Here is a 20,757-nt window from a genome sequence, read left to right on the forward strand (position 1 = left end):
GAACCTGGAGAGAAGGGAACAAGGACAGTAGATCAGATATACAGAACAACATTTACACGTCGCCAAGACTTTTCCGGGGACAGCACAGGACCTGGCAGGCACAACTGTGGCCCGTGGGGTCCGAAATGACCCCACTAACACCCTGAGGTGATGACGCCATAGCCCATGCTCAACCTCAAGAACAAGCCAGACCCTGTGAACAATTCCCACTTCTGCGCTTTGCAAATGTTGGTGTTTAAAGCCCAGAGAGGGACAAAAGGATTGCTCCACATGCAGACTGGGGAGGCAGAAAAAGCTAAGACCTGACCTGCTTTTTTTCTCCTCTCTATCTGTGAAGGACACTACAGGGACAATTGGCACAATTTGCTTAGGATCCAAGGACACGATGAAGTACAGGTGCTATGCACTGTGCTGAGCCCCTGACTTCAGAAAACACAATGACATTCTTAGACAAATAGCAGCATGTTGGCAACTTATACTCAGGGCACACGTAGGTGACAGAGCTTGGACAACAAGGAGGACATGGTAGAATCTTTAGACTCTTCCGAATCCTAAAAACATGCAGACACATGCATAAACACACACACAAACACATCATTAAAAAAAATCAGAAAGACTGACTCACTTTTCCCACTCCCATCACTTCTTCTTGCTAATTCATGAAGGGATGTTAATAATTCTTGAGAATCAAAAGATGTTACAATAAAGTCTTCGACATCCTTCTCCTATTCAGACAGGCAGATTTGTATATGGTCACACAACAGTAAATAACAGACGAAAACTCATTAAGGTCAGAACATATCAGCTTCCCACAGAGAACCCAGCTCAAAACACTCAGAACACGCAGATATGATGGAGATGCTGGAACCACGTGCTGCCCACAACTCCATCAGCACGAGGGGCATTTTTAAGGGGTGGGGAAATGGCTCCGTGAATAAAGGCACTTGTAACCTAAGTGTGAAGCATGGGACCCACATGGCAAAAAGAAAAACGTTTCCCACAAGATGTTCTCTGGCTTCCATGTGCCGCATACAAACACACAATAAATAAAATGTAATTAAAAAAAAGACACTATAAAAAATAACCTTTATAAGTAGCCACTAGCAAATACCTCAGATACTTAAAATATGAGCATAAATGATAGCATATGGATCTTAGGTAACATGTATTCCCCCAAAGAATTTTCATAAAAAAGTATCTCAAAATAGAAAAATATAATCAAACTTAAAAAATAGCAAACTGAAGTGTTCTTAAATAGAATCAGCATCACATGCATAAGAATGCATTAAGCACATGGACTATTACCTAAGATAAACCTAGGGCTGTGGCTATGGCTTAGCCAATGCTGTGTGTGCATCCACACCCCCAGCATCCACATGGAAACCCAGGTGGGGTGGCACGGATCTAGAATATCTGCACTTGGAATTCTAGGTTGAGACAGCCAGCCCAGCCCAAATAGGAAGCTCTGGCTCAGAGAAGGACACTGGCTCATGATAAGGTAGAAAGCGACCGAGGAGGAAGCCGTGACATTGCCCTCTGGCCTCCATGTGTACGCACACACACAAAATCTAAACCATTTCCGACTACGAGTCCTTTGGTGAATTACACAAGAATTACGACTGTGCTACTCAGAATCAACATGAGTATAGACACACCACGTATATTTCTGAGGATGACAATTAACCTTCATGTTTCAGATATGACTAACATGGTCTAAATGCCCCTAAAACAGTTACATGTAGGACTGATTTCTTCTGGAAAACCAGGCTCCTCAGCACCTAGGAGGCACCTACAGTGAAATGAGCCAACAATAGCCTGGCTGTGATGTATCCCTACGAAAACCCTGACCACCCACAAATGCTACAGCAGGGAGTGCGGGGAGACACCTACCGCAGCTGGCTTCTCCACATGGCAGTTCTCAGCCGAAGGAGCCACCACCCACAGTGGGGCCTGTCCTGCTGCTGACCTGCCCGGGTAACAAAGCAGCCCTGACGCATCGGCCAGCAGCAGTGAGTCCGTCCAGCCTTGGGAGGAGGTATCCACACTGTGCAGGCTCACTGTACTTGTGTGGGGTGTCAGGGGGAGGCTGTGCTGGGGCTCTAGGCTTGAGTCCTTCCGGAGGACCTCGGGGGAGCTCCAGGAAGACAGGTCCAGGGCCCTTACTGGGTCCTTGAGGGGCTCAGCCCCCTCAGTGTGGAGGGAATCAGTGTGCACGCTGATTTGAGAGGAAAGAGGTCTGCCTTGTAGTGTTAATGTTTCTTGAGGGGGAAAACTTGGCATTTCATTTTGGGCCAACAAATCCTGACTTTTAATGACGTCGATGACATCCCATGTAGTTTTAGCAATATTATATCCATCAACAGGAGGGGACACGCTGCCTTCTTCATCGTTATGACAATTATTACTGGAACCATTTTCTGATGGGTTCGGCTGCGGTAATTTAGGATTTTCCGCGCTGGTGTCCCTAGAGGCCATGGAACACACCAGGTGGTTCAGTTTCTCCTGAAGTTGTTTCACCTGGGCTATGAGAGTCGCACTGCCCAGCTGACAAGCTTCCGGCTGCTTTTCCTTAGCCTACGAGTGAAGAGAACACACCAAGTGAAGCAGCTGAGTTACGATACACCCCGCCATTATCTCTCTAGAATTTCTCAACTATTTTCAAACAGTGAGCACCTATGAGTAGGATCCATGAGGAAGCCTCTAGACACTAAGATGTCAAGTTTATTTAATGCCATGAAAAAAGAATTAAAACTTAAAAGTTTTTTTGTTTTTGAGTTTGCTGGTTTGTTTACTTGTTTTTGCCTAAATGACAAACATCATAACACCATAACCAAGGACAGTGTTGATTTACTAAGACTCAGGGTTTTGGTTTGTTCTTTCTTTTTCTTTTGTTTTGAGGAAAAAAGGAACTAGAAGGTTCTATATCCAAACAATGGAAAACAAAAAATGCAATTGCTGTAATGAATGTGGAGTTTCCTTATCAGCACAAAGCTGGCACTGTTTGTGATGCCACAGGGCTGAGCACAGGGAGAGGCTGCTGAAGCAAGCTGGCAAGAGTTTTTGCACAGAATGTGTTTCCTGAGTGTCCAAAGGACTCTTGAGATAGATAGAAACATCTCTCAGAATCACAGCCCACCCAGGCCCTGCTCTTAGCCTGGGTCCAGCCAAGCGTGCAGTCCTAAGTCTTTCATGTTCTAAGACACGAATGTGGACACAGCGCACGCAGGAGTGTGGCAAGCGTTCTGGGCGTCCACCATGTACACAATGCTCACGTCAGAGGGGCCATCACGGTCTTTCAGGTGTCCAGTGCCACATGTGTACTGAGAACACCCAGCTTCAAGAGTCGTTTGGGGCTACAGTTGGCTAAGGAATCGTGGCCTGTCTTGTAAGCATCCACGAGTAGGCCACCAGTGCGCACACACCAGGACGAACTTACTCTCACAGGGGCACTGGTGGCGTGACACATGCTACACGTCTAGGACAGGGAGCAGCCCCTCAACCTGAGGGCCAACCCAAGGCGAGGGCTGCTGTCACCTGCTTCCTCATTAAATCATGACCCAGCAACAATCCAAAGTTCCCCAAGGGGCCTTTCTTTCCTAAAGTAAAAATTGACCTTTCATAGCGTAAAAGATGGGGGGGCCATAAGGCTCAAAAACAAATATCAAGACTTTGAAAGTTGGAAAGACACCGGCAGGGACAATGAAAAGGTGAAAATCTCAAGGATGGAGAATGGGGGGAATTTGGTCTTCACATGAATAAAACATCTACTCACATTACAGGAAACATTTTTAAATAAAGCTGAACGAGGAAAATTAATATAACAGGGATATGGACTCAGGGGAGATCCCACTATATGGATGCAGTCTATGGGATACTCTCATCCTCTGTGGTGATACACACCCCTGTGCCGAGTCTCGCCCAGCCGAGGACAGGCAGGCCCAGCAGACCTTACCCCAGGCAGCATCCACCAACGCCGCCAACCAGCCCACACACCTGCATCCCTTCCAGCGCCTCGCTGTCATCCTCCAGGCTCAAAGGCATTGCATTCTTCACTAAAAGCATCTCTGCCTCCAACCACCTCTGGCAGACTGCGAGCACAGACATCACACTTTCTGCCTTGTGGAGACTGGCATCCTTTAGTGTCACGAGGACTTTGGCAGGCTGTAGATTATCCTGGACCAGAGGAAACAGAGAGAGCCTCTAAAGCTGGAGCTGGGTTAGTCAGGGACTCAGGTGCAGCCTGGCTTCCCCTCAGACACCCGAGCACTCACGCCGCAAAGAGCAGAGACACCAAAGGGAAGGGGCTTCAGCGACTGCTCACTACCCACCAGTGCGGTGGGTACAACATCAGGCTGAGGACTCAGGGAGGAGGACGCCTGTGGTAGGAGCCACAGAGCAGAGCAGCTGGGAAAGGAGCAGCTAATCCCGAAAGTTATACTCAAGTCAAACTGGAATTTTTTTTTTTTTTTTTTTTGAGATAGGGTTTCTTTGTGTAACAGTCCTGGAACTCACTCAGTAGACCAGGCTGGCCTCGAACTCACAGAGATGTCTGCCTCTGCCTCCCGAGTGCTGGGATTAAAGGCGTGAGCCACCATTTAATAAAAGAACATTTAAAAGGCACCTTGGGTAGGACATTCTGCTCCAAAGTGAAATGAGCTTAAAATGGTTTCCACGGGATAGGATTATTGAAAAAAAAAAAAAAACCATTTGATTGGAGACACAACAAAACCCCATGAAATTAATGCTGAGACCTCTATGTCACTACACATGGTACCAGAACTTTAAAAGAACTGGTTTAAGAAGTTGGCGTGACACCACTAGGATTCACTGGAATTGATGGCCCAAGTAACCCAAACTCCAGGCTCTCATCTCTGCCCTGTTAGGAGCCACTAATGACACCAGGAGCCCATGTCCAAACTAAAAAGAAGTCACTAAAGTTAAGAAGACAGAAGCCTTGGAGGATGACGACAACAACCCAGCATCCCGCCTGGCCCCAGGGCACCCCCCCACTTCCAGCTCCGAAACAGAAAGCTCCCTACTGTAGCCCCCAACGACCGAGGCCTACCTGTGGAGCCGAGCTGCGGGGCACCAAGGCCAGCCCCGTGCTGACACTGTCCTGCTCCAACTGACCGTCATATTTTGCCTGTGCATCCGCACAAGGGGATGAGCAGCCAACAGATTCTGCGTGAGCCTGCTGCCGGTCCAGCTCCACCTGGCAACTCAGGAAGCGCCGGTGCAGCTCTTGCAGCTGGTGGCTGAGGCGAGCGCACTGCTTTCGCAGCTGCTGGAGCTCAGGAGGCTCCTCAGGGGTGGCCAGGGTCTGCTGTTCCAGAGCATGACAGAAGTGTGTCAAAGCCAAGAGGATGGTCTCCAGCTCAAGGGAATGAGTTACTTTCCACTTCTTGATGGTGTCAATTTCTAAATCTCTCTGCACAATGACTGCTTCTTTTGCCTTCAGGATAGCTTCAAATTCTTGGATCTGGGAGGCCATGCCTTCAACCTCAGCCTCTTTGAGGGCCACACAATGTTCTAGGTCAGCCAAGCGTCTTGCAGCAACCTCCTCTGCATCTTGTAAACGCTGCTGCAGTGCCTCCAGGACTTGGCTGTGTCCATGTGCCTGGTCTGCCAGAAGCTGGCCAAAGACCTTAGTTGCCTGTGCAGCTTCCAGCTCATTCCGTAGGTCCTTTTCACGCTGGCCTTCTGCATGGAGGCAGGACAGCTCGTCGTGGAGACTGTTAGCCTGGTGATCACTGAGTTCATGCACCTTGGGCCCCATAAGGGTCAGCTCACTCTGCAGCTTCTCGATGACTTCATGGAGCTGCTCAATTTCTTCTGCTTTATTCTTCTGTAATTGTTCTTGGTCTTCCCGCAGATTTTCAATGATGGCTTTCAGCTCCTCAATCTCAGAGTTTCTACTGGGTACAACCTAAAGAGGAAGCACATGTCGTAAGGTAGTCACGAACGGATTAGCCCGAGAGCCTCTCCTTCCCAGTACATAGTGCTGTAATTAAAAACGGTGCGTGAGAAAAAGACGCCATGCAACAGAGTTAACGTGGAGGGCTTTTTATTAGGGGAAAGGGAACGTAAGAAGGGGGAAAAGGAGAGGGGGAAGATGGACCTGTGGGGACAGGAGCAGAAGAGAAGGCAGAGGGAGAGAGGGAGGAACAGAGACACAGGCAAAGAAGCAGAGAGAAAGATAAAGGAACAGACAGGGGTGGGGGGCAGGGCCCTTTTAAAAGGGAAAATAGCAAATGTGCACAAGGTCCTCTTAGTGGCTACAGCTGAGGATGTAGCTTGCCAGATCTCAAGGGCAGGCCAGTGTGGATAGATGTCTGAATACTAACACATAGAAGCAGAGAAGCACAGAGACAGAAATAAGCCAATACTATCCTCAGATGGATTTGTAAATCCAAACACACTATGCCCACTCTTCGGGTACAGAGAAAGGATGCCCACAAATATCAACATAGCACATGTTCCCTACCCCAAAGCTCTGGGTTTAAACTCAAACTCTAGTTTCTCTTCAGCTAAGGGTAGTTACTGCCTTATATCCTTCTGTGTCTACTCATGGGGCTGACACACCGCCAGCTACACTCAGGAGACTCTTTACTCTGTAACCGCCAACTCACTTGTCTGATTTTCCTCAAGCAGCATTTAGACTTTAGGTGTCTGTCATGCTAACAACTGAAGTAAGAACACAGGCCAGAGGCTTTGCAAGCAGAACTGAATGAACCACACCTGCTGTCTCTCCAGCCGTCTGGGGAATACTGCACACACGGCAGTCGGCTCTAGCCCTGTCAGTCCCTCCAGCCATCTGAGTGAACAATCCCCCACATTGTGGCTCACAAAGATCTGTAGTGAGACCTGGCGCCCTCTTCTGGCCTGCAGGGATACAGGCAGGCAGAACACTACTGTATACATAATGAATAAACAACTCTTTAAAAAATTGAATTATCAAAAGTTTTCCCCAAATTAGCTAAATATGGTGGTATATATTTTTAGTCCCAACATTTAATTAGGCAGAGGCAAGAGATTGCTGAGTTCAAGGCCAGATGGGGCTTTAAAAAACAAACAAAATCAAAACTGCACAAATAAAATGAACTTCAGGCCTGGCGGTGGTGGCACACGCCTTTAATCCCAGCACTCGGGAGGCAGAGACAGGCAGATCTCTGTGAGTTTGAGGCCAGCCTGGTCTACAAGAGCTAGTTTCAGGACAGGCTCCAAAAGCTACAGAGAAACCCTGTCTCGAAAAACCAAAATAAATAAATAAATAAACAAATAAATAAATAAATAATAAAATGAACTTCAGTTGCCTTTATTATTAAGACAATAAGAAGAAATTGCATCATGTTAACCACTTTCAGAAGAAAATGGGGAAGTGGGAAAGCATCCTCCTAATATTTAAGATTTATTATTTTATTCATGTGTGTGTGTATATGCCACATGTGGGTGAGAACCAGAGGCCAGAAGGCGCCACCAGATCCACTTGAGCTGAAGTCACAGGCAGCTGTGCACCGACACGTGCTCCACATCTTTGTCAGGCCTGAGCGCAAACCCACCTACCAATGTCTTACAGTATCATTCACAGTGGCATAAATACTCCTCACCACCATCTCTACACTGCCCGATCGCGGTGGCACAAACACTGTCTCCCAGCGTTCTGCAACATTCAACATTCACAGTCGCAGAAGCACTACCCGCCACTGTCTCCACACTGCCTGCCCATTCACAGCAGCGCAAACCCCCACCAGTGCCTGTTACAGTTCACTGATACCAGTGCCCTTGGAAGACCAACAACATGTATCAAAGCTCTCCCCACTGCTCAAGTTGCAGGCATTTCCTCTCCATGTGGTTTCTGCCAGGGAGCAGCTCTTTTGCTTCTGCAGCCAAGGTGGTTTTTCTCCCATGTAAAGGAGGAAGATGGTTTTAGGCTTGTTGGGTCTTGGTTTTTTGTTGTTTTTTTTAAACTCACCAGTGGAAAGGGTGTGTCTATAAGGCTGAAATGATGCTTTATCTCTCCCCCTAATTATACCAGGGGTGGAGGAGCCTTCCCCTAAATGTCAGCGCATCAGGACTTGAGCATACCGTTAGTGATGAAAGCACCTGGGGACCTGGGGCGGGGCCACTGGCTCTCCACTCTGAATCCTAAGAAGGCTCCTCCAAGCAGCACCCAGAACAGAAGCCCTCCGCTCTCTACTACCCGGGTCCCTCTTCTACTTGGGAGGGAGGCCTGTAGATACTTTGTGGTGGCCTCGGCATTTATACAACCAACACACACTTATTCTGCAGGCAGATCAGAGTTTACCTTTAAGGCCACCTTCTCCTCTTCAGGTCCTTGGAGGCTGTCAACAGCAACATTGTTCTGTTTATCTAGTTTTAAGTTCAGATGTAGTATTTCTTCATTTTTACTTACTAAGTCATCTTTGTCGTTTTATTTTATTTTATGACACAGGGCGATGTAGCCCTGGCTGGCCTGGAACTTCCTTAGTAAACCAGTATGGCCCTGAACTCAAGAGATCTGCCAGCCTCCTGAGTGCTGGAATTAAAGGCATATGCCACCACACCCAGCTACTAAGTCATCTTTGATCTTTTCTTGCTGTTCTTTTAAATCCAAACTCTTTCATCTAAGTGAGGAAGTGTTAAAAATTATCTAATATTATAGCTGATTTAATAATTATTAAAGCAACTTTAGAAGATCTCAAAGAGCAGGTATTATCCTAGAATGACATACATCCCAAAAAGTTACAAAGTATATCCTTTGATCACAATGCTGCTACCTGTTTTTGGATGGTCAACTTTCAGGCAGAAGTGCTTAGGGCCGCGAGGGCACATGGGGCTGCAGCTGGGCGGTCCAGACAGCCCATGTTACTTACCTCACTCTCAAGCTGCAGGAGTGCTCTCTCTGGTACTTCGGGCTGGGTCTCGGGACCCCTAGGGGGGCTGTCCTGAGAAGGCACAGGAAACGCAGCTTCATCCGCCCTACACTGTGGTACAGGGGGTGGCAGTAAGTCACTCGCGTGCTCTTGCTTTAGCACCTCTTTATCCTATTTTGGGGGAGGAGGGAGGAGATGTTTATTTTAGACAAACAAGGAATTGAGGACCTGTCTAGGCTTACTACAGGGCCCCCAAAATACAAGTCCTGTTTTAGTCTCATGCCACATGCCCAAGAGACCCAACATTTCTTTCCCTATGAGCTGATCCACACAGTGTACGACCCGTCCACTGTTCACCACCCCCAGGTTAGTGCTTTGCCCTAACTAGGATGCACAGGACTTTACTTTGAATTCTTCCATGTGTCTTTTCTGTTTCTCCAGTTCTTCCTGGAGCTGGGCCATTTGTCTTTGTATGTTGACATTTGTCTCCTCGAGGCGTTTAATTTCTTCTTCTTGAATTAACAATTGTTGATCTGCAAAATCTTTCTTTATGACCAATTCATTAAATCCATCTAATTTTTCTCTCAATTTTTCTTGTAACAATTCAACCTAAACAGAAAAGCAAATGTAGAAGGAACGTAACAGAGTTAAAAAAAAAATCTTGCAAATAAAACAGTCTATAACAAACCAACTAAGGTGTCATCTGTTGTTTCAAATCTCAGTGTACTATGCAACCTACAGGCAGATCAGCACAGTGGTTTAAGGACAAAAAAGAAGCACACACTAAGCAGAATATAACCTCGAATGCATTAGTAAAATAAAACTTATTTTGACAGAAAAGAACAGATTACTACAGGGAATGGAGAGATGGCTCAACAGTTAAGAGCATTAGCAGTTTCCAGAGATCCTGAGTTCAATTCCCGGCAACCACCTGGTGGCTCACAGTCATCTATAATAGGATCTGATGCCCTCTTCTGGAATGCAGGCATATATGCAGATACAGCACCTTACACATAAAATAAATCTTAAAAAAAACAAAAACAAAAACAAAAAGAATGGTATACCACTTTAGCAGTTAAAATAAAAAGAAGCAACAACATGAAAGGAACTAAGAGAAGAAGACTGATAAACCAGTCAACCAGTCCTAAGAGGTGACACACAGGGCAGGTTCCAGGACAGGTGCCAAAAATATGGAGAAACCCTGTCTTCAAAAACAAAGACAACAACAATAAAAAAAGAGGTGACACATAATTTCAGTTCTAAAATGCTAGACCAAAAGCCTACACCTTCGAGCCACACCCGCTACACAGCCCACAGCTCTCTCTGGAAGTCAAAAAGTCATCAGTACTGTGCCTTGGCAGCTCTGTTTATAAACCTGCTCCATGCTTTCTGTCATACACACATCATGTTGAACAACATCATGTGATGTGAAATTCATGCCATCCCTACAAAGCTGTAAAGAACCTAGTGTTTCCCTTGTCCAAGAGCTCTCAAGATTCTTCAGGGAGGCTGCTTACGGGGAGAGACTCATCTGCCCAACTCAGTCCTCTCGGGAAGGCTCCCCACCTGCTTATTCTCACTCTTTTTGTTTGTTTGTTTTAATTTTTCAGTTGTTTTTTAAAATGTGTGTATGTATGTTTTGTCCACATGTATGTAAGCACACACATTTGTGCCGGTGTCGGAAGAGGGTGTTGGATCCTCTGGAACTAGAGTTACAGATGGTTCTGAGCCACCATGTACAAGTGCTCTTAGCCAGTGAGGCATCTTTCCAACTCCTTGTTCTCACTCTCAAAGGGGGGCTGGAGAGATGGCTTATAGGTTAAGAGCACTTGCTGCTCTTCCAGAGGACCCAGGCTCAATTCCTGGCAACCACCTGGCTGTTCACAACTGTCTGTAACTCCAGTTCTAGGAGATCCGATGCCCTCACATAGACATACATGCAGGCAAAACACCAATGCATATAAGAAAGAAAGAAAGAAAGGAAGAGAGAGAGAGAGAGAGAGAGAGAGAGAGAGAGAGAAAGAAAAAGAAAGGAAGAAAGAAAGAAAGAAAGGAAGGAAGGAAGGAAGGAAGAAAGAAAAAGGGTTGTAAAAAAATAAAGGAAGAAAGAAAGGCCAGGTAGTGGTGGTGCACGCCTTTAACCTCAGTACTTGGGAGGCAGAGGGATCTCTGTGAATTTGAAGCAAGCCTTCTACACAGTAAGTTCCAGAACAGCCAGGGCTATGTCTTTAAAAGAAAAGAAAAGAAAGAGAGAAAGAAAGAAAAAAGAGAAGAAAAAGAAGGAAGGAAGGAAGGAAGGAAGGAAGGAAGGAGAATTTTAAATTTATCTATGTGTATGGCTGTTTTGCCTGCATATGTATGCCTGTGTACCACACGCGTGCAGCATGCGCAGAGGCAGAAGAGGACACCAGATGCCTGGAGCTGTAATGAATGGTTAGCTGTGAGCCATCACACGGATGCTGGGAACAGAAGCCGTGTCCTCTGGAGAAGCAGCCGGTGGTCCCGACTGCTGAACCATTTGTTCCAGCCTCTTATTCTCACTCTTACTGAAGGTCCTCTCCAGGTTTTAAGGGGAAGCTTCTCCTCCCATCTAAGGTCCCATCATGCTTCATTTCACATATTATCTCCACATATTTCTGTCGAAGGCTCTCTATCCCACCTGGAGACCCAGTTGCGGCCTAGAAGCCTGCTCAATCTAATAAACCTCATCCCTACAGGTAACTGCGTGTTACACGTCCGCCTCTTTTCTGAACCAACCGCTGCAGTCCTTGTTTGATATTTAACGTACAACACTGTGGGAAAGCATCGGGAGGAAGTGGTACCGAAGGCTGCCCGGCCTGTCTGCAACCCTTCAATACAAGGCTGGAAAGCAGGACTCTCGCTCAATGAGATCTGGCTCTTACTCCTCACAACTTCATGGGAACACATTCTTTCCTTAAAATAAGTTTACTTTTTAAAACAGCACAAGCAAATCAGCTACAGCGACCTCAGTCGAGGGGTTGCAGACTCCGCAGCACGAAGCGAAAGCACAAAGAGTAAGCAACAGGGCGGCGCGCACAGCCCCAAACCGCCATGCAGGGTGAGGGAAAGCTGTGCTAGGAAGCTGCAAGCCATCAGCTGACAGAAGGACGAAAGCAAAGGACACGCCGTCATCCTACCTCCTCATCTAGCTGTGCACACTGTAGTTTCCACATCCACGGAAGGCAAAATGTAAAGAGAAACAACACTTTAAAATGTCGCAGTAATTAGTCACCCACAGACACCGGACACCACATGCTGACCTACCTGGCTGTCACGGGACCCAGGAGGCCGAGGCCGGGCTGCCTGGCGGAGCTGTTCCTCCAGCTTCTGGATTTCCTGCTGGAACTCTTCACGCTCGTGCTCACGCTCAGCAGCCTGCTCCTGAACAAGAAGTCATATGTGAGGACCATACTTTGGGGAAACGTGACAAAGCCAAGGAATGAGGCTCCAACCACACATTAAGCGTGTCTGCCGACCCCGTAACATCCCCTTCGCCATGGTCAACTTCTCAAAATGGAGCTAAGAAGTCATCTAACGCTAAATTGCAAAGGAGATCTCCGAAAAAGTCATGGACTTTTGAAACTGCTGGGCAGAAAGACAGCTTTGGTCTCTGTAGAAACAGCTCAGTTACCTCCTAGGATGCAAGAATACAGCTGGACTGATAGAAATTTCTCTCAAGACCAAGAAAGAAATATGGGACAAGAAGATGCCAGGATAACTCAGATTCATCTTCCAAAATGCAGGCAGGATGTCAAGTACCCACTGCCGTCAAGGCGACAGGCCACTGAGATGAGTACTACACACCAGTCTGCAACACGATGGCACAGGAGCTATCCGTGCTCTCGGCTGGTTAAGTATTGTAAACAAACAAACAAACAAAACTTCTTACATCCATGAACTGACGCTGGCTACGTAAATGCTTGTCTAGGGCAGACAGCTGCTGCTTCAGGGTGGTCACTTCCTCAGTCAGCTGGGCGCAGCCCCGGTGCTGCACAAGCTGGTCCTCCAACTCAGACTCCAAGACCCGCATCTGAGAGAGCAGGGTGGCACGGTCCTTCTCAGACTGCTTCCTGGCCTCCCACTGGTCTCTAGTCAGAGATTCCACTTCCTTCTGCAGGGCTAAGGATGCCAAGAAAACAGACATGGAGTCCTAGCTCAGAGCACGGACTTGCCCAAGCGGGGCTCGTGGTGACTGTCAGTGCCGGACCTCGACAGACTGCTCATAGGAACCGGAACTGGAACAGCAGCGACAACTTAGAACAGTCACCGCATCCGGCTGCACCGAGATTCAAGCATGATCCCCATGACAAAAGCCAAGCCTCACCCCTCTCCAAAACCTCCCCTTTGCAGAGTCGTGACAAGGGAGCTGAGCCAGCCTGTCTCCTTCTGTCAGACTTCAAGCCCACACCCTAACATATTCACAACTCTGTAAGATGTTCCCTGAAAAAAAAAAAAACAAATTACTTCTGAAAACAAAAATCATCTTTTAAGTGAAAAATGGCAAAACTTTAGAAGCCTAACATGAGTATGTCCTGAAGTCAGAGGGGGTGCACCTTTAATCCCAGCACTTGTGAGGCACAGGCAGGTGAAGCCCTATAAGTTCAAGGCCAGCCTGGTCTACACACAGAATTCCAGGACAGGCAGGGCTATTAGTTCTCAGGCATCTGTACTGGCCTGCCCTTAGGGTCCTAACAGGCTATGCCCTCAGCTGCAGCCACTAAGAGCACCTCCTGTGCACATTCACTACGTTCCTTTTCAAAGGGCCCTGCGCACCTCCCATCTCTCTTTCTGTCCGTCTTTCTGTCCTTCCTTCCTTCCTTCCTTCCTTCCTTCCTTCCCTCCCTCCCTCCCTCCCTCTCTGCTTTGCCTATCTCTCTGTCTGCCTGTCTCTCTTCTCTTCTGCCACTCCTGTCTCCAAAGGCTGGTCTCCCTTCTCCCCTCCCCTCTTCCCCCAATAAAAAACTCCACCTGAGCATCTTTCTCTCGCACACCACTTTAAAAACAGTGTGTCCTGGTAAGCCAGTAATATGTCACAATATTCTGAAATGTTTGTCCACATGTGTGTTCTTCAACATGAACTCAGCAGGAGGTAAAGCTTAGTGGGGGGTGGGGACGGGACACAGTGGCTCTGCAGGACCACTCACAGAACTAGTGGCAAGTTCTGAGTGACTATCGAAAGGCAGACACACGAACTTCATTTCCTCAGCACTCAAAACTATCCATCTTTTCTGACAAACTAGTACCATGAATGTAACATTCTCATCAAATCTTCATGTTAGGAAGTCAGCAGTTCCAGTAAGCTCTCCTTAAACATGCAGTTATAACAATGTCAATTACAAACTTTAATTAAGCTTGGCCAGCTGGCACTGCCTCATCATAAAGAAACACACAGGCCCCTTTAAGGGCTGATGACAGCACCTTCCATTTGACTTCAGTGGGAGGGAAGGGGACGTGGCTTACAGGGGCTGTGGAGATGAGGACCTGATGGAAGGCAGACAAGGCATAAAGCTACAAGCAGGCCCAGACCCTCCCCAGGTCACCTTCCAGGAGTCCTGCACAGGGACACGACCCAACAAACACCACAATGGTCACAAAGCATCAATTGTTGCAAAACAGCACCAATAGGACTTAAAATTGCAGAAGCCATTAGAAAAAAAATTAAATATCACTGTGTTGGGTAAGGTTTTACTCTTTTTTGCATTTAGAGGGGCCCACCACCCAGCTCCCAAATAAATCACACATGGAGACTTATTCTTAGTTATGAATGCCTGGCATTAGCTTGGCTTGTTTCTTGCCAGCTTTTCTTAACTTGAATCATCCCCACTATCGACTGCCTCTGGGTTCTCATCTTTCTTTCTGTGCAGTCTTAGTTTCACACTCTTACTCTTAGGCCATTTGGGTGGCTGGGCCCTGGTGTCCTCCTCACCTTCCTCGTTTCTCCTATTTATCTTCTCTCCCTGCCAGCCCTGCCTGTCCTTGTTCCTGACTCGCTATTGGCCGTTCAGCTCTTTAAGACCATCAGGTGTTTTAGACAGGCAAAGAATCACAGCTTCACAGAGTTAAACAAATGCAGCATAAACAAAAGCAACACACCTTAAAATAATGTTCCCCAACATCTGGGACAATGCTGCCATTTTTTAATGAATGATTATTAAAGATCATAATATCATTCAATAATTTGCAAGAAAAGCTCTGAAGCATTTTTCCTCTTAGTAATTGGAAAAATCTGATGCAAACAGACAGTGATCATGCAGAGGGCACACTCTTTACAAACCTGTGTCCTCGTGTGCTGAAGAGTCAGGAGTGCCTACAACAGGAAACAAACCATCACAGGAAAGGAAGGAGCCCAGACCAACCAGCCAGCAGCACTGAGGCCTGCACATCTGGGACACCACTGGCTGCCCCCAAGTGGACACAGAGTCTAGCCCCCAGAGGGTTTAGGAGTTCATTTTAGAGGAAACTAGGAAAACAGACAGTAAAGACAACACTACCCCAAAAGTAGCCACGACATACACCTAAAGAAATGAAGAAACACCCAAGAAAAGTGAGGCAGGATGGAGTTCTCAAGATTCCTGGGAAGTTGTTCCATATTTGCAGGACCCCAGGTGGCTTGAGGTCATCCCAGAAAGCCTGTGGCCAAGGAAGCCACAGGGGCAGTATTGGCTCCGAGAAAGAGAGGCTGAGGGGATTTGAGCAATTCGGAACCACAGCCCCAGGGTGGAAGGGTAAAAACTCGAGAGTGAAAATCAAGGCTGTGGAAACAATTCCAAGTGACCCCCAGCCGAGAAGACCGAGAAGACCGCAGAGAAGTTACAAGAGCCTGCAGTGACAGAGCCCAACGAGAAGGGATTCTCCGAGACCAGTCGGCCAAAGACGTGCTCCTGGAGAGGGCTGGGTCTCTGCCATCACAGTGCTGCACGATGTGATGGTTGCAGGAGACAAAAAAGTAGGGGACGGGGAGTTGACAGCCCCAAAAGATTCCCAAAGAAGCTCGGAATAGACTATATCAGTTGACTGCAAACCAGTCTGTGGGTGTTGAGGCTCTACCTGCTACATCATGGTAAAGAAATACAAGGTGTCCAGGGACAGGATTCAGGCACAGGGTACAAAAGAAAGGACCAGCCCTTGAAAAATGTTCCAGCATAGAAAAGGGGCCTTAACAGAAAGTAGGACATTTAACTGAATGAGCTGGGAGAAGGGAATCCAACACGCGCGCGCGTGCACAAACACACACACACACACACACAGTGGGGACAGAGGGAAGCACCGGGGTTTCTGAAAACCTGTGAAGCAGGACACAGTTACACTTACGACCTCCAGTGTCAAGGAGGGAATGGCCCAAGAGTCATGTTTGCCCAGCTATGTCCCAGAGAAGGGAAATTAAAATAAAGGCACGGGGAAAAAATACAGGAAAAGAAACTGGAGAGGGCAAGGCACTCACGAGGTGGAAGTGTTTCTGACAAGTGGGAAACAACCTGCTAATGCAGCGGTGTGTCGTTCTTGTTTATTCGTTTTCATTTTGAACACAGCTAAAATATACATAAAAACTGGCTGAACATGGTGGCATGCCGCAATCCCAGCACTCACGACACGGAGATAGGAGGCTGGCTAAAAGACTAGCCTAGGCAACACAGTATGCCCCTGTGCCTCCAGAAAGTAAAGATCTCATTTTGAAAGTATATTGTGGTTTGAATCTTGAACATTCCCTCAAAAGCTCCTATGTTAGAAGGCATGGTCCCAAATACAGTTGTGTTCTGAGTCAGAACCAATACCAGACACTTACCCTCAGTAAGATTTTAAGCCAGTTCATTCTCCAGAGCTTGATACATTAACCTGCTGCCCTAAGGGCATTTCCTTCCCCAAGGCACAGCTTATTAGCATTGTCAGTCTTTAAGGCCCATCTCCCTCTGAACCACTGCAGAGCAGCTGGATGCTACACCCTAGCCAGCTGTCCTTCCCGTGGCCTGCACTTCCCATAAAGCAGCCCACACAACCATGGACTCCCACAGACATGCCTCCTCAAAGACCAAGTTTATGCGCACGCGGGGGTCAGCTGCTGTACCCCCATCCCACTCAGTCCTCCACCATCACCAGCTCTCACCAGCTTCTCTCTCTTTTGCTTCATTAGTGAAAGTTTCCTTCTGGTTCCACAGGATGGAGTTTTCTTCCCTCAGCGTGGCTAGCTCCTGGGCTGCTTGCTGCAGCTGATTCTGCAGGTTCTCCAGCTCCAGGATCAGCTGCTGTTCCGACTCCTCCTTCTTCCCCAGTGTCTCCTGCAGATCTGCTTTCTCCACCTTGAGTCCTTCAAGGAGCCCTAAAAGACAGGCCAAGCGCAGAGATATGCTTCACAGGTTTTCTCCGGTGCTTCCCACGGGGAAGGTGAGAGGCTGCTGGGGCTCTGGACAAAACACTTATGTGGCCCGAGTACTAGAAGGTCAGCGCAGGTCACTTCTGGGGCTGGGTCTCCAGACAAGCAAAGCCCTGGAGAGAACTGCACTTCACGGAGCCCATTCACCAGTGCAAAGATCCCAAATGCTCTGTGACAGGACGGCCATGGGCAGAGCCGGGCACCATCTGATGGCTGAGACACAGATGTGCCAGTTGTGGTGGTGCACGCCAGGAGGAATTGCTGAAGGAGGCTGAGGCAGGAGGATCACAAGTTTGAGAGACATGAATGCACTGAAGAGAAAAGCCCAGTGCCAAGTGACAGCAGGCATTGCAGGCCCCTCTGGAGCCCACAAACAGATCTATCACCAACATGGGATCCCCAAGCCAATGATACTTACCAAATAAAACTTCTACTGAGGGACAAAGCCAGTATTTCACCCTGACAAGTTCTGTTTAGACATTTTGCTCTTAAAGACCCTGCTTCCCATACTTCCTGCAGGACGGACATATTTACTTCCACGCCTCAGTCTGGTCACACAGTACGCCACTCACCCTCTGCAGTGTGCAACTCCAGGGTCAGCCCGTCCTTGGCCGCACTCTCCTGCCTCAGACGTTCCAGCAGCTCCTGCTGCTTCTGCACAGCCTGCGCCATCTCCTCATTCCTATGACGGAACTCTTTCTCAACACAACGATGGAGCTGGCGTGCTTCCTCCAGCTATTGAAATACATTTGAAAATCACAACTCCATATAAAAAATACAGAGGGTATGGAGAGGAGGAGGAAGGACCAAGACCCCAGGTCACCAGCAGCAGAGCTAGGGCTGAGACAGTGCCATGGCAACGGAGCGGTCTCCACATGGCTAGCAGCCCCTCGTCAGCCTCCTTTACCACACCCTTCCAGCATTTATAGCTCTAGAACCAGGCCATCTACAGGACTGGGCCTCTAAACACAAAACACCCACACCCCACTGCCCCCAGCACAAAAGAGAGCATCCAGGCCCAGGCCTCCCTTAGCTCCTCACTAATAGCACAACCTGGGCCTTCCTTGGGGCCTCTAAGGTCTTTTGCTTCTTCTTTGAAAATGGTCCAGAAGCCACTTTTAATGTTTCTATCCTCCCATCCTCCAACAGGCTGCTTCCTCCTGGTTCTGCCCCTTCCTGCAGCCAAGGTCAAACGTGGTTCTGCCAAGAGGCCTGTCTGACTGCAATCCAACCCACAGCCTTCTGCTACCGACCTTGCATCAGCTTTAGAGAGCTCCTGTACCTCCCACAAGGCTCTGTTCTCATGATGGGTGTGATAGGCTCTCTAACGTCTCCCCAGATCCTTCCCCAAAGACACATCCTCCACAAGGCAATGCTTTTTTGTTTGTTTTTGTTTTTTGAGACAGGATCTCTCTGTAGCTCTGGCTGTCCTGGAACTCAGAAATCTAACAAAGCAAGAGCTAATGAAACAGCGGTCTTGTGCTTGCTAGGATGCTCCCGCTGCAAAGGTTGGTCCTGTGGGCCATTAGATGCTCTCAGAATGGGGGACTTCCTTACAGATACACATGGAGACCACCCAAAGCACCTGATTATAAGTAAGATGCTAGATATGTTGGTTCCTGAGAGAGGACAGTAGGTCCCACTAAAGAACTAGGCTTAAGACTTGGTGGGAAGTACGAATCAGAAATTCTAGTCATCAACACACAGGAGGGGCACTTGCTCTACAGCAATGTTTCACATTGATTTTTGTCAACCGCTAACCTTAGAAAAAGAATCTCATTTACTGCTTTCCCTATCTTTATATTTCTTTTTCTCTCTCTTTTTTCTTTCTTTTTCGTTTTTCAAGATAGGGTTTCTCAGTGTTAACAGTTCCGGTTGTCCTCAAACTCACTCTGTAGACCAGGCTGGCCTCAAACTCACAGAGATCCGCCTGTCTCTGCCTCCTGAGTACTGGGATTAAAGGCGTGCACCACCACCACCTGGCTCATATTTCCAGTTAATATCTTTTCCAATTACCAAAAATGTTCTAAGAAATTAATATAAAAATTCCATTTCTTAGTGTGATCTCCAAATAGTAAAGCAAAAAAAAAAAAAAAAAGGATTTGCAGGTTTTAATTTTTTGTTTTTAAAGGACAGTGTCTGGCCTAGAACTTGCTATTAAACCAGGGTGGCCTCCCAAATGCTGGGCTTAAACATATGTGCTGCTCCTCCTGGCCCTGGTTTTGCTTTTGAGACAGGATCACATATAGCCTAGGTTGGGCCTCAAACTGTTAAACAGGAGATGATTTTCAACTCCTAATCCTTGTGTCCACCTTCTAAGTGCTAGGATTACAGGCATGACAAGCCCTGTTTATATAGTACTAAGGATCAACCCGGGGCTTTATCAACTAAACCATATCGACTAAAGAAGCACAGATGAGAACACCATCAGTAGTAACAAAGATTAACATCAACAGGGGAAAGCGAACAGCACCCAGAAAAAGTCAGGGGTTTCAGCCTCTAAACACCTAGTAGAAGAAGGGGTACTGAGCACCCCATGGATTCGGAGCTACCTGAGAAATGAAGATACTCTTTGTAGCCTGCAGGTTGGAGTGAGAATGGGTACCTGGCAGTGACGGTGGTGACCTAACATCTGCCCAGCTCTGTCAGGGCATCACCTATTTACCCACTCCCCCACTGGCCTCTGTTATGGCCGTGGGCCTCACCTGTTTGGTAGAGTCCAGGGCCATTTCCAGGAGGCCATCCACAGCCGAGCTGAGGCTCTGGTAGACTTTCCTAATAGGCTGCTCACACTCCAGTGTGTTTTCGGGGCTCATGAAAAAGCTTTCGCACACGTGACTGCTAATTTCTGACACTGAAGAAGTCTCCGCCCCTTCAGGCAGAGTTCTGTCTATCTCAAGTAGACCCTCGTCAGACCACATGTCGCCAAGGGCTGCAGCTGCAAGATAAACAGACAGACATCCACACCGTCACCCAGTGAGCTCACCATCTAGTTGAAGAATTTAGGGGAGGTGGCAGATGACCCACCTTCTTAGCAAATAAACAATCAACCCTGAGAACCAACTCTTTACCTAGTCCTGGCCCTTGTCCTCCCGGAGTACAGGAACTAACAGCAAACACAGCTCCTGGGGGACCTTTTCCCCCAGGACACACGGCCCTACCAGACAACCATCTTCGGCATGTACCTGCTAACCGGGCATCACTTGTATCTGCAGCATCCACATGGTCCAGGAGGAGCCCTGCACGCTCACTGATTCGGCTCTTTAGGGCGACAGCAGCCTTCAGTGTTTCTCCAAACAAATCGAGCAGTCTCCTCAGAGCATCGCGGAGTACTTTCCTAAGACAGAGAACATCCATCATCCTTGGGCGCTCTTGACCCTGGGAATCCTCCAGACCCATCGCAAAACGCTAACCACCCATCTACAAATGCCAGGTAGAGTCCAAAGACATAAGACAATATCCCAAAGGTCACCGTACTTGACCCTGACACAGGAA

General features: G+C 47.8%; 1 protein-coding gene across 5 annotated transcripts in view; it reads right to left on the reverse strand.

The window, feature by feature from the left end:
* Nucleotides 1-20,757, reverse strand: part of Pcnt (pericentrin) — an 86,944-nt gene that overhangs the window by 26,405 nt on the left and 39,782 nt on the right. For 4 of the 5 annotated variants that reach the window (XM_038341779.1, XM_038341776.1, XM_038341778.1 and 1 more), the window contains exons 17-29: nt 20,448-20,599; nt 19,968-20,200; nt 17,835-17,997; nt 16,996-17,208; nt 12,784-13,013; nt 12,159-12,275; nt 12,032-12,052; nt 9,279-9,482; nt 8,874-9,044; nt 5,066-5,926; nt 3,994-4,173; nt 1,891-2,574; nt 626-725 (exon numbers count right to left, since the gene is read on the reverse strand). In XM_038341779.1, the coding sequence (XP_038197707.1) occupies nt 626-725; nt 1,891-2,574; nt 3,994-4,173; nt 5,066-5,926; nt 8,874-9,044; nt 9,279-9,482; nt 12,032-12,052; nt 12,159-12,275; nt 12,784-13,013; nt 16,996-17,208; nt 17,835-17,997; nt 19,968-20,200; nt 20,448-20,599 (3,329 nt within the window). The remainder of the gene's footprint in view (nt 1-625; nt 726-1,890; nt 2,575-3,993; nt 4,174-5,065; nt 5,927-8,873; nt 9,045-9,278; nt 9,483-12,031; nt 12,053-12,158; nt 12,276-12,783; nt 13,014-16,995; nt 17,209-17,834; nt 17,998-19,967; nt 20,201-20,447; nt 20,600-20,757) is intronic. The other variant, XM_038341777.1, reaches the window with a different exon arrangement.

The sequence above is a fragment of the Arvicola amphibius genome, chromosome 9 (genome assembly GCF_903992535.2).
Source record: "Arvicola amphibius chromosome 9, mArvAmp1.2, whole genome shotgun sequence".
In the NCBI taxonomy this organism is placed as follows: Eukaryota; Metazoa; Chordata; class Mammalia; order Rodentia; family Cricetidae; genus Arvicola; species Arvicola amphibius.